The 12571-nt window shown below is 38.9% G+C and overlaps 1 protein-coding gene across 2 annotated transcripts in view; it reads right to left on the reverse strand.

The window, feature by feature from the left end:
• Positions 1-12439, reverse strand: part of LOC144647390 (SAGA-associated factor 29-like) — a 50472-nt gene extending 38033 nt beyond the window's left edge. For both annotated transcript variants that reach the window (XR_013569582.1, XM_078507196.1), the window contains exon 1: positions 12299-12439. Coding sequence is in view for 1 of the 2 variants with exons in the window: in XM_078507196.1 (XP_078363322.1) it covers positions 12299-12439 (141 nt within the window). In the remaining variant the exon portion in view is untranslated. The remainder of the gene's footprint in view (positions 1-12298) is intronic.
• Between the last annotated feature and the right edge of the window lie 132 nt (positions 12440-12571).

The raw sequence follows: 12571 nt of genomic DNA on the forward strand, positions 1-12571 counted from the left end.
AATGACAACATTATTCTTTAAATCTGCTTTGTGCAAATGCTTTATGTGATTTTTAATTTTCACTATGGTCAGAAAAGCTAGCCTCTCCAAAACAAACGCTCGAAAAAGACGAATAACAATGTGTTGGGCCTTCTGCTGACCAGCATGTGCGTTGTTAGCAGTCGAGCATTACAAAAAACACATTTTTAAACCAGGGTTAATTCACAACTCACCAATTCTGCCTCCTACAAATCTAAAGACATAATTGCTCACTACAACTGTGTCAGATTGCTACAATTTAATTGGTAATCTGATTGGTGTGACAAATCGAATTTTTCCGCGTTTTTGAAAAATTAGCGGAAAAATATTCTCTCGTCGGTATGAACTGTCTAGGGATTTGGTAGAGTATTTTAGGAGTCGTTGTATGCTAATTTCTTCATCTTGGTGTTCTTCTCTGGAGGCGACTGAATTTTATATTTATCTTCTTATGATTAGAATTGTTTCTTTCCTTTTCAGATGATTAGGACGATGTACCTTTGCTTTGTAGTTTTTAGGAGGTTATGTCCGTCTGTGACCAATTACTTATTTATTTTTGGGAGCCTTTTTTGCGCCCGAGAAGAATGGGACCATCTGTGCCCAAATCTTTTAGGGGCTTTTTTGTGCCCCCGAGGGTTATGGGACCATCTGTGCCCAAATATCTCAAGGGCCTTTTGCGCCCGTGAAGAATGGGACCATCTGTGCCCAAACTTTTTAAAGGTTTTTTGTGCGCCCGAGGATTTTGGGATCTGTGTCCAAATGTTTAGAAAAATGAGCTGTCTTTTTTCTGCCCCGAGGAGAATGGGGCCTTCTGTGCCCGACAGGTTGGGCCTAAGAAGTTCAAGACCGTCTGTGACAAAATTTCATAGGCTTATTTACGCTCCAGAGGAATCGGACTTCCTGTTCCTTGAAGGCAAGAGGCCTCTAGCGTCCAAGAGGTATAGGACCTTCTGTGTCCGTCCGGGACGTTAGTTATATTTGCGTCTGATGAGTTTTGGACCATCTGTGCATGATATTTTTTGGCTATTTTTTTGCGCCCAGAAAGTTGGGTTATTTTTCATTTTGTGCCTGTTTAGTTTCAGTTTTTGGTTGTTAGTTCTTTTTTAATTTTAGATGTGTTCCAGTCGGAGATGTGGCGTGAATTCTATTCGTCAATTCCTGATCATCTGCAGCCGTTGGCTAGCCGCGTCCAGGAAACCGTGCTGGCGTCCAAAGCAGATGGTACTATCCGCAGTTACTTGGCCGGTTTCAAACGATGGAAACTTTGGGCTTTGTCCAATTGTTTTATCCACATGCCAGCCAACTCTTTCCATGTTGCGGTCTACCTTCAATGCCTTATCCTCGATGCGAATTCTCCATCGCCAGTTCTCAATGCACTTTACAGTATCGACTGGGCTCAACAGTTGGCCGGTTTGCCGAAGGTCTCAGTACATCCCATGGTTGCTTCTTTGGTCAGCGCTTCCCAAAGGATCCTGGGGAAACCGAAATCGAAGAAGGAACCCGTCACTCCGGAAATGTTAAAGACGCTTGTTAATTCCAAGATTTCAGATAAGTGTCCTTCTTTATCAGATCTGAGAACAGTAGCTCTATGTCTTATAGGTTATGCTGGATTTTTTCGTTTCAGTGAGCTATGCGCCATAAGAGCTTGTGACATAAAGTTCTTTCCTACTTATGTGTCCATATTTCTAGAATCGTCCAAGACAGACCAATTTCGTGACGGAGCTTGGATTGCAATCGCGAGATCAGACCGGGAAACTTGTCCTGTGAAGGCCTTAGAGCAATACATTGCTGCCGCAAAAATTGATCTTTGTGAGGATTTACCCTTGTTCAGAGCCCTCTCGTCTCCTCGGTCCACTTCGACAGTTCGGCGCCAGGGCTTTTAAAAGCTACACTAGAGCCAGGGAGATCGTTAAGGACGCTTTCAAGGACATCACTGACGTTTCCTGCATAAGTCTTCACAGTCTTAGGGCCGGAGGAGCCACTGCTGCCGCCAATGCAGGGATTGTTGATAGACTCTTTAAGAGACACGGTCGTTGGCAAAGTGAAAATGCTAAAGATGGATACGTTAAAGATCATTTTGAATCTTTGCTCTCTGTTTCGAAATCATTAGGAATTTAATAAGACCGAGCCCAGCAGGTCGGAGAGTACTATCCATAGGGCTGGGGTTTTTCCTCTACGTTTCCGCTACGAGCACGGTGAGGTTTTTTCATCCTATGGATGCTCGTTGGTACTTTCCTAGTTTGTTTTTCTAGGTTCTTTATGTCAATCAGGTTTTTTCGTTATTTTCAAGATATTTGACTCCTTGTACGTCTGCAGTCAATAATAAACCGTGCGGCCTCCAGTGAGCACACAATAGCAATTAAAGTTGTTTTTGTGCTGTTGCGCACGGGTGGTTTATATTTAGTGAATTTAGACGAGAGCAAACATACTTCACTGACTGAGTGACTGACTACCAGTCCACCATGACGGCTAAGAGCTATTTTTGAAAAATTTAATTCACAGCCAAAACAATCCCATAATAGCTTTGAATTACAACGATATATTTGACAAAAGTTCATTCACAGCCAAAACAATCCCAAATAGAGTAACAATGATATACTTGACAAAAATTCATTCACAGCCGAAACAATCTCGAAATAGTGTAACAATGTGATATTTGACTAAATTACATTCACTGTCTGAACGATAGGCGTAATGGTGTAATCGATAAGAAGCGGAAAGTTTGAGGAGAAATTATTTGAAGAACATGTTTTAAGTAAATAATAAAGATGGTAGATTTTTAGCTCGGTGATAAATAGTGAAGAATATTATTCTACATGACACGAGCGTGGGACAAAGTTCTTTGTCCCACGCTCATGTCATGTAGAATAATATTCTTCACTATTTATCACCGAGCTTAAAATCTACCATCTTTATTATTTACTACAAATTTGAGGAATTTCGACATTGCTGATCCTAGCAGTATGCAGGAGGCGTGTCACTTATCAACCTAGTAAATGGCCTAGCTCACAGCGAGTCTCACGTAGCTCAGTTGGTTTAAGAGCGCCCAACCGGTATCTGGGAGGCCATGGGTTCGATTCCCGTCGGGACTCAGATTTTTTCTTTGTCCCACGCTCATGTCATGTAGAATAATATTCTTCACTATTTATCACCGAGCTTAAAATCTACCATCTTTTTTATTTACTACAAATTTGATGATTTCGACATTGCTGATCCTAGCAGTATGCAGGACGCGTGTCACTTATCAACCTAGTAAATGGCCTAGCTCACAGCGAGTCTCACGTAGCTCAGTTGGCTAGAGCGCCCACCGGTATCTGGGAGGCCATGGGTTCGATTCCCATCGGGGACTCAGATTTTTTCTTTGTCCCACGCTCGCGTCATGTAGAATAATATTCTTCACTATTTATCACCGAGCTTAAAATCTACCCTCTTTATTATTTACTACAAATTTGATGATTTCGACATTGCTGATCCTAGCAGTATGCAGGACGCGTGTCACTTATCAACCTAGTAAATGGCCTAGCTCACAGCGAGTCTCACGTAGCTCAGTTGGTTAGAGCCCCCACCGGTATCTGGGAGGCCATGGATTCGATTCCCGTCAGGGACTCAGATTTTTTCTTTGTCCCACACTCGTGTCATGTAGAATAATATTCTTCAACATGTTTTTACTAGGTTGTTTGCTTTGCTGAGACGTGTCAACATTGTGGTTACGAGCGTTCTTCTGATTGGATAGTAGTCCCCCGCTGTGTAAATAGTTCACATCCAACTCAAAACAACATCGTGAGGAACGAAACTAAAAAAGAGAAGAGTTCAAGCTTCGCTCGAAAAACCATGGATGGTAAAAAAAAGTTATCCGCTGCCATGAAAAAACAAAGTTATCCGCTGCTTTTGGAAAGCACTCACACAAGTCATACAAACGCCAGTGCTTGCTTACGTGACTCATATGGCGGATTCCCCATCGCCGAACGTTCGGTTCCAATTAGCTCAAAACGCATGAATAAAATAATAATAATAATAATAGTCTTCCACTAAAAATAGGGGAGCATCCAGAAAATTGCAGGGATTGGGTCCTGGTCGAATAAAACGAGTCAGATAAACGTACATCAAGAATAAAAGAAAATGTGTATCAAAAACATCACACGGTGCCTCAATCTATAAATAGATGTTGTTCATTTCAAAAGCCTAAAAATCGCAACTAAACGTAAACAAATGAAAGAAACATGAAAAAAAACATTCAGATGAATTTTTATTCAAAATTGGGTCAAGAAACATTTTGAAAGACATTAAAATTTCGAAAATTTCAAAACCGTGAACTTTTGCATGGCGTGTAGAGTAGAATTTTTTTTAATTACATGTATTTACCCGCATCAAGATTTCATTTTGCAGACCATTTGTTTTACTCGATGGCTTTACGGATCGTTTTAAAAATTCCATCATAGTTCGTAGAAATACTATACATTACCATTTTGTTTTCTGAAGTCTTGGAAGTGTGTAAGTAAACACTGAAGTAAAGCTATTACATCAAGAATCAAAATAAGATTATTTTGCTGTGCAAACATTGAATCCTCTCTGATACGCGACTTTGCTGGCTCAAAAATGAAATGAAAATGGACATAATTTGGAAAGCATCTTCAAAGTATTCTGGAGATTAATTTCTAAATAGAAGAGTGATTTAACAGCTCCTGCCGAGTAAATATCAAAAGTGCGTGTTGTGAATCCTGGCCAAGGAAGTAGCCAAGCGGGTCTGAAACAATTTACCGACAAGACTACTACTACGACGAAAAAATTCCGGGCGATTTATGAACCGGGCCCAGTCCCCGCCCAGTTAATTAGTTCAAAGGAACTCAAGTTACATGTTATCTAAGTCAAAACACTTGAAGCTACTTAACCCTTCCACTCCTAAACGCGCATTCAGGCTCTATTTGGAGGTGCAGTCATTGATTCACTTGTGACGTCATTAATTAGCACGTCAGTGGAATTTCGTGATAAGAATCTGATAGAGCTTGAATCGACCTTTCTACAGGACTGTTCATTTTGAATATCAGTTGCATTCTGACAGAGCTAATCAAAGAAAAACAAAATCCATTTTTGGTGCAAAATCGTTGCTAAACAGGCCAGCACACCTGTAATTGGTCAAGGTCCCCTTATCAGGGTTTCCCATTGATAATGTCAAAACTTTTTTGGCCAAAAGATAGGATATGAAGAGTAGAAAGTAACGAGAATAAGAAAGCGAAAAAAAAGGAAGCAAAAGGGGCAAAATAAAAATTTGGAACGGTTCAGCAAAAAAAAAAAAAAACAAGTCCAAATTTTGGCTTATGCACATGCACCAAAGTAAAATATTGTACATTTTTACACAGAATCTTTATGAAAATGTTGCTGAATTGTAAAAAAGTGCTTCTTTAGCAAAGTTGAGGTAAATTCCAGACCATAGCACCAAAATTTCAGTTTAGCGGCTAAAAAAACGCATTTTTGAGGAAAATTTGGGGGTCAAAGGGTTAAGTAGAACTTTCTAGAATTGTGACTAATAGCTAATTGCATTACACAACAAAGATGAGAGCTGTTGTAAAAAGCTGTTTAAAGTGTTTGGATTGAAGTGAGGTTGTAAGTGCTAGAGGTCGTTACATTGATGGCCAATTTATTGTTAAGGTACCTTAGTTTGTGCTTTGATATTTTATTTTTAGTTAAGCTTAAGTATGGGACGGGTTGCATTAGAGAGTATATTAAACTGTTTTTGCTGGATGAACAATTTTACTCAAATTTCTGTTTGCAGTAAAAAAATCTATTTTGGTAAGTGTGCTAGGGTTGCACCAATTTACACATATGTCAAACAATGTGACAAGGAGAATATTTTATTTATCACGCAAACAAAAATATGGAACAGGAAAAGACTTCTGAATTTTTGTGAATTTCTTGTGAAGTTTGTTTATCATAATTTATTAAAATTCTGGTGTTATCAGGGAATTATATTATCAGTGTTATGCGAGGAATCTTCATCTTTAATTAGTTATCGATGTGTTTTAAGTGGACAGTCTATGAAATATACGTGGCTTTAAATGAGATTTTCTACAAGGTTTACTCTCCCCAGGCCCTGTTACTCAGTATTGTTATCTTCATTATGGCGCCTTTCACTTGAAAAAAAAATCTCGATGATTTGGTAAGTGCAGAATGCAATATGGAACAATTGAAAGTATGATGTTTTATATATGTTCGTGTTTATTTGCTTTATTTTACTTTCGGAAAAACTGTTCACAGGCTACTTGTATTCTTTCCCAGGTGTTCCTTACGCTAATCTTTGCAAACGTATCACGACACTTTTGTTCGTTTGTAACAAAATACTTTTGTCTTCCTTGAAAATGCGATAACATGAAACTTTTGTTTTTTGTTTGTTTTACTGCGGCATAGATGACATTTGTTTAATTTAATTAAGTTACGGTTTAGACTGCACGAAAGACGATTCTCAAAAACTAAAGAAACAAATCTACCGTAAACACCCGCGTATAAGCCGCACCCGCAGATAAGCCGCACCCTGAGTTTAACAACTCAAATGTTGGAAAAAAAGTTTTTTGAAAGTAAATCAAAGAAAATCCAAAGTCGAGTCTTTAGGAAGTCTTCTTCATCGAACGTAAACTCGATGAACATTGAAACAGAAAATGCTTCAGTCTTACCCACAATTTGAGCTCTTTAATATAATGAAAACCAACTTTGACATATTATGGGTGATCTTTTTCTGGCATTTTGTTGACAGGTATTTCTTCATTCAATGCAGTTTTTCCATACATTTTTGGGTCACAACAACAAGAACTTGCGTTTGCCGAACGTTCGTAGCTTAGTAACCAGGAGGCTGTAACCAGGCATTTGATCGGACGCGAAATATGGGACTAGGGCGAGAACGTAAGGAAAACAAGATGGCGATGGAGGCTTTTGGGTTTCGTGGCAATGATATCGACAAATTAAAGAGATTTGGGAGCCATCTATTGGAGATAAACTCGTAGCATGAAAAGAGTTTCGCAATCAGTTCGACAAATTTTCCATCAAAGTGCAAAATGAGAAAGAAACAATTGGCCATCTTACTCGTGAATACTTGTGGTATTTTCTCGCTCGTAAAGTATCAATATTACTGTTAAAGTTATAGGCCATTGTCGACATTGCAAACAATATAGGAGCTGTCAAACTTGCAAAAGCAATGACCGGTACTCTCTTGTAGTTTTATGTTATATTAATTTACATTATTTTCCATAAATTAGCATCAGTTCACGAAAATTTACGGCACCTTTTCCGAATGTTCCCGCAGATAAGCTGCACCCCCGCTTTCGAGCGAAAATTTTTGGCAAAAAGGTGCGGCTTATCTGCGGGTTTTTACGGTAATCAAAAAACATATTTTTCGACAGGTTTTTTAAAACGCAGTACAGCTAGGATATTTGTTTCCTGGTTATCAGGTGTTCACGCCGAAAATCCCGGTGCAAGTTTTTGCAGACCTAATTACGAAAGCGATGTGAAAGTCTCAAAATCTAATTTAATTAATTTGCGGTTTTTACTTGGCGCCAAGAAGTCTGCAGGAAGCCTACCGCAAACACGCAATACAAGCGATGTTCATGATAGTTCCAGAAAACAACGAAGACTAATCTGCGCATGCGTTTGGTGTAAATTACGTTGAGTAGTACCACAAGGAGAGCAAAGGGTTTTCTGAAACAAATATATACGTTTGAGATCTTCATATGAAAGTAACGTAGATGTGCTCCAGGTTTTACCTAGGGGTACGGTCAGGTGCTCCCCACCCCCACCCCCTTCACAAGAAATAATTAATTAATTGATATTAATTAATTAATTGACTATTAATTAAAAGTTAACACCATAGCGCTTTAGGGGTTTAGCGGACGACAGCCCCAACAAACCATCACAATAGTGCATTCTGCACTAATCAAAGGCTCTTCGAGCAACCTCATGGTAATTCTATGAATGAAGTGCCGACCTCCGCATTTTTTCTAAATAAGTGTCTAGTAACGTAAAGCAATCTCACTTTGCTTTATTTTTCCACATGAGTTGCGTCATTGATGGCTCGTGCTCGCAGGGGTCGTAGCGCTATTCAGTTTTCACAACCAAAATATTTACTGGTTATTGTATTACCTTTGATCCTTTTAAGCATTAACTAAAGTAAATTTGTTTTGTGAATATGTTTACTTTTCTGTCAGCACGTATAGCGTTATTTTTGAGCAGCGGAAAAAAATTGAGAGAAAAGATACGCCCGAACACTTCGTGTATCTGCTCGACTCAAAAAGATGAATCAAAGTCTCTTCGAGATACCGACTTTTTTGCATGAAGTATGAGTCGAAGGTTTATCCTGTGCAATGTTCTTCGAACTTATCATTACAGTTGCTTTGTAGTTTAGTTTAACAATTTCCTATCTTCGCGGAGGAAATGCAGCCATATAATTTTGTCAAAAATGGCTCGTCCGCGCCGGGTATTTATACACATATTCCTCAACATTACACAAATAAACAGTGCAAATTTCACCGAGATCTGACAATTCTATACTTTAACATTGCAAGGACCTTTCGAGGCAGTTGATTACGGCAGCGAAATTAGCAAATGAAACAACAAAATATGCGTTCGACGCTTTGTTTTTGCGACGAAAAAGCACGAAAAAAAATACGGATATTTCCGACTACTGTCGGAGAAAACATTGCGCATATTATTGCGGCGTAAACAAATTGATACATTTAAGCTGCGTTTTGTATAGGCTCTGCGAGGGTCGGATATCAAGACAGCTTCTTCGTGGGCTTAAGAAGGATTAAACAAAAGCCATATATACAGTGAATGCTTTCGAATTATATTTGAAGATGAAATACGAAAAAATTTTGCTGCCTTTGACTGAAAATCCACTCGAACTGCGTCGATACGATCGCATGTTGTAAAGCCGATTCATGCAACATTGCTGTCAACGAGAGGTCACGCCTCTAACGACCTAGGCTGATGACGAAATAGAATGGCGCTTGTAGCGACCAAATTTGGCCTAATTTTTAACCGCTCCTAAGCTAAAAGAAGCCCCCATCTCTTGCATTTGTTTTAACTTAAAAAATATCTTTGAAAAGAGCGAGTTTTTTTGGTATGGTTTATTTTTGACGTTTGTAACTTTTTAAACGATGTAAGTGCTAGTGATTATTTATTCGTGTTTTAGTTACGCAATCCATTGTTTGTGCGACGCTTTTTATAAATCGCCTTTCAGACACACGTGCGTTGAGATAAGAAAGCTGACATGTCACTTTTTAAATTGTTATATAACGTTTGTAAATGTGACAAGTCACGTTTTTTTTCCACGAGATCGCAAGTGATCACCCACAGCTGAAAGTAATCCCTTGAGAAATTAAAACAGTCCCTTGAGAAATTAAAAAAAATCCTTTGAGAGTTTACAAGAATGTGAAATTTTCCCTAACATAACTGTTATTCTCCTACTTTCGCTTGTAAACAAGCAAAAAAGTCGAAAAAAACGGATGACGTGACACGAGGTGACGTGACGCGAAACAAAAACGTGCCGTGGATGTTGTGTTGGCTAAAACACGTCACAAGGCGAGCGTAATAATTTTTTATAACAGTTTATGCGTAACTATATGTAGTTCATAGCGCCAATTCCGTATTTTATCACAAAAATATTTAAGTGTAACCTTTGAATCTTTTTAGCATTAAGTAAATTTGTTTTGTGAATATGTTTACTTTTTTTTTGGCAGCCGATAAAATTTGAGAGGAAGATGCGCGTTTCTGCACGGCTCAAAAAGATCAAGAACGGATGACGTGACACGAAGATGATGTGACGCGAAACAAAAACGTGCATGAATGTTGTGTTCACTAAAACGCTTCTTTGAATGTTTTCTTACATGAATGGGTCATTGATAGCCTATGCTCTGAGGCTTCGTTGAGCGAATTCTATTCTCTTTTATCACCAGAGGATAAGTGTAAGTGATCCTCTTTCGATTTGTTTTGTGAAATTCAATTTAGTTCCCTGAAAGAGAGAGACCCTGGAACGAGGTTGAAGAATAATTTGTTTCTGATTGACATGTGCTGAATGCGTTTAAAGGACCCTTCTGTCAGCACGTTTCTCGTTTAATGATGAATTAATTGCGGTTTGATATCAGAATCCAGTGAGTGATTGAGTGAGTGAGTGAGTGTTCGAGTGAGAAAATGCGGCCCATAACATAACCTCATTACCATTCGGTAATCAAAGGCTCTTCGAGCAACCTCATGGTAATTCGATGGATGAAGTGCCGACCTCCGCATTTTTTCTAAATAAGTGTCCAATAAAGTAAAGCAATCTCACTTTGCTTTATTTTTCCACGTGAGTTGCGACATTGATGGCTCGTGCTTTCAGGGGTCGTAGCGCTATTCAGTTTTCACAACCAAAATATTTACCGGTTAGTGTATTACCTTTGATCCTTTTAAGCATTACCGTAAGTAAATGTGTTTTGTGAATATGTTTACTTTTCTGTCAGCACGTATAGCGTTATTTTTGAGCAGCGAAAAAAAATTGAGAGAAAAGATACGCCCGAGCACTTCGTGTATCTGCTCGAGTCAAAAAGATGAAAAACGGATGACGTGACACGAGGTGATGTGACGCGAAACAAAAACGTGCCGTGGATGTTGTGTTGACTAAAACACGTCACAAGGCGAGCGTAATAATTTTAACAGTTTTTAAGCGTAACTATATGTAGTTCATTGGTGCTATCAGTAATGTCACAATCTCACTTAATTTGCCTTCGAATGTTTTCTTGCGTGAATGGGTCATTGATAGTTTTTTTCTTCAAATAAGCGTTCAATAATGTAACACAATCTCACTTTATTTCCCTGTGAATTTCCATGGGAATTGCGTCATTGATGGTTCGTGCTCTCAGGCTTCGTAGCGCGAATTCTATTTTATCACAAAAAATATTTAAGTGTAACCTTTGATCCTTTTTAGCATTAAGTAAATTTGTTTTGTGAATATGTTTACTTTTCTGCCAGCACGTATAGCGTTCTTTTAAGCAGCCATTAAAATTTGAGAGAAAGATGCGCGTTTCTGCACGACTCAAAAAGATGGAGAACGGATGACGTGACACGAAGATGATGTGACGCGAAAAAAAAACGTGCATGAATGTTGTGTTTACTAAAACGCGTCTTTGAATGTTTTCTTACGTGAATGGGTAATTGATAGCCTATGCTCTGAGGCTTCGTTGAGCGAATTCTTTTCTCTTTTATCACCAGAGGATAAGTGGAAGTGATCCTCTTTCGATTTGTTTTGTGAAATTCAATTTAGTTCCCTGAAAGAGAGAGACCCTGGAACGAGGTTGAGATTTGATTGACATGTGCTGAATGCGTTTAAAGCCCCGATCAAACGGTCATGATAGTTGATGATAGTTGATGAGAGTTCCAACTATCACGCGCGTTTGAACACGAACTATCATGCACTATCATCAACTATCACCAACTATCATGCAGTTTGGACGTGCTCAAATTCAACATGATAGTTGATGATAGTTTTTACCGTTTGATCGCGGGGATGATAGCGCATGATAGTTTGTCGGTCAGTGGTTCAGTCAAAGACGGGCTCAATCCAAGATTCATGGCTGCCGCAAAGGAAATTCTATCGTTCGGTGAAGAAGAAAACCGAAATTTAGATTAATATTTGGACTATAGTGAAGCTGAAAACGAGAAAGTGAGTGGGAAGAAGAAGAGTAAAAACATTGCCGAGAAAGCACTGAAAATATCACTGCCAGAAGCAAGAGATGGCGTTAAAGTATCGAAAACAAGGAAAAAACATGAAAACATTTCTGCACCAAGTGATAGTGGAGTTGAGAACGAGAAAAACAAAAAATGAAATGGAGCGTTTGATCACAAACATGATAGTCAATATGATAGTGAATGATAGTTGGAAGCAGCGAACTATCATCAACTATCATGACCGTTTGATCGAGGCTTAAAGGACCTTTCTGTCAGCACGTTTCTCGTTTTAATGCTAAATTAATTGCGGTTTGATATCAGAATCGAGTGAGTGAGTGTTCGAGTGAGAAAATGCGGCCCATAACATAACCTCATTACCATTCGGTAAAAATGGGATAACGCTAGCCCCACGCGAGCACTCGGCAAAACTTGCCAGGATAAAATGGTGCGTATGGAATATCCGCAAAATATAATTACATATGACTAATTTATGCTACTTTGCCTCCAATATTACCGAAAACAAAAGCAAAACGGGTTAAACGGTCTTTATAAGAGTAATTGCTTTATACAAAGCTTTACAGTTCTACAAAGAGCACACCTGAATTTGCAGCACAAGACCGTGAAGTTCTTTGAGCAGGGAAGGAACTGTGTTTGTGCTGTTACTGTTGCCTGAAGAACCAGTTGCTAAGCTGCTAGACTGACTTGTTGAAGAAGAAGTTGGATTTCTCGATCTTCTCATTTTTGCTTCTGAGAAGACGTCAACAACACAAGTTACACTCTTATTTTCTCAGTGACATGACCAAGTCGGAAAACATTATCGGTTCTCCGAGTAGTCTTCGTGACATTATCGGAAGAGTGGCGTGAGCCAAAC

The sequence above is a fragment of the Oculina patagonica genome, chromosome 3 (genome assembly GCF_052425735.1).
Source record: "Oculina patagonica isolate OP01 chromosome 3, crgOcupat, whole genome shotgun sequence".
NCBI classification, from domain to species: Eukaryota; Metazoa; Cnidaria; class Anthozoa; order Scleractinia; family Oculinidae; genus Oculina; species Oculina patagonica.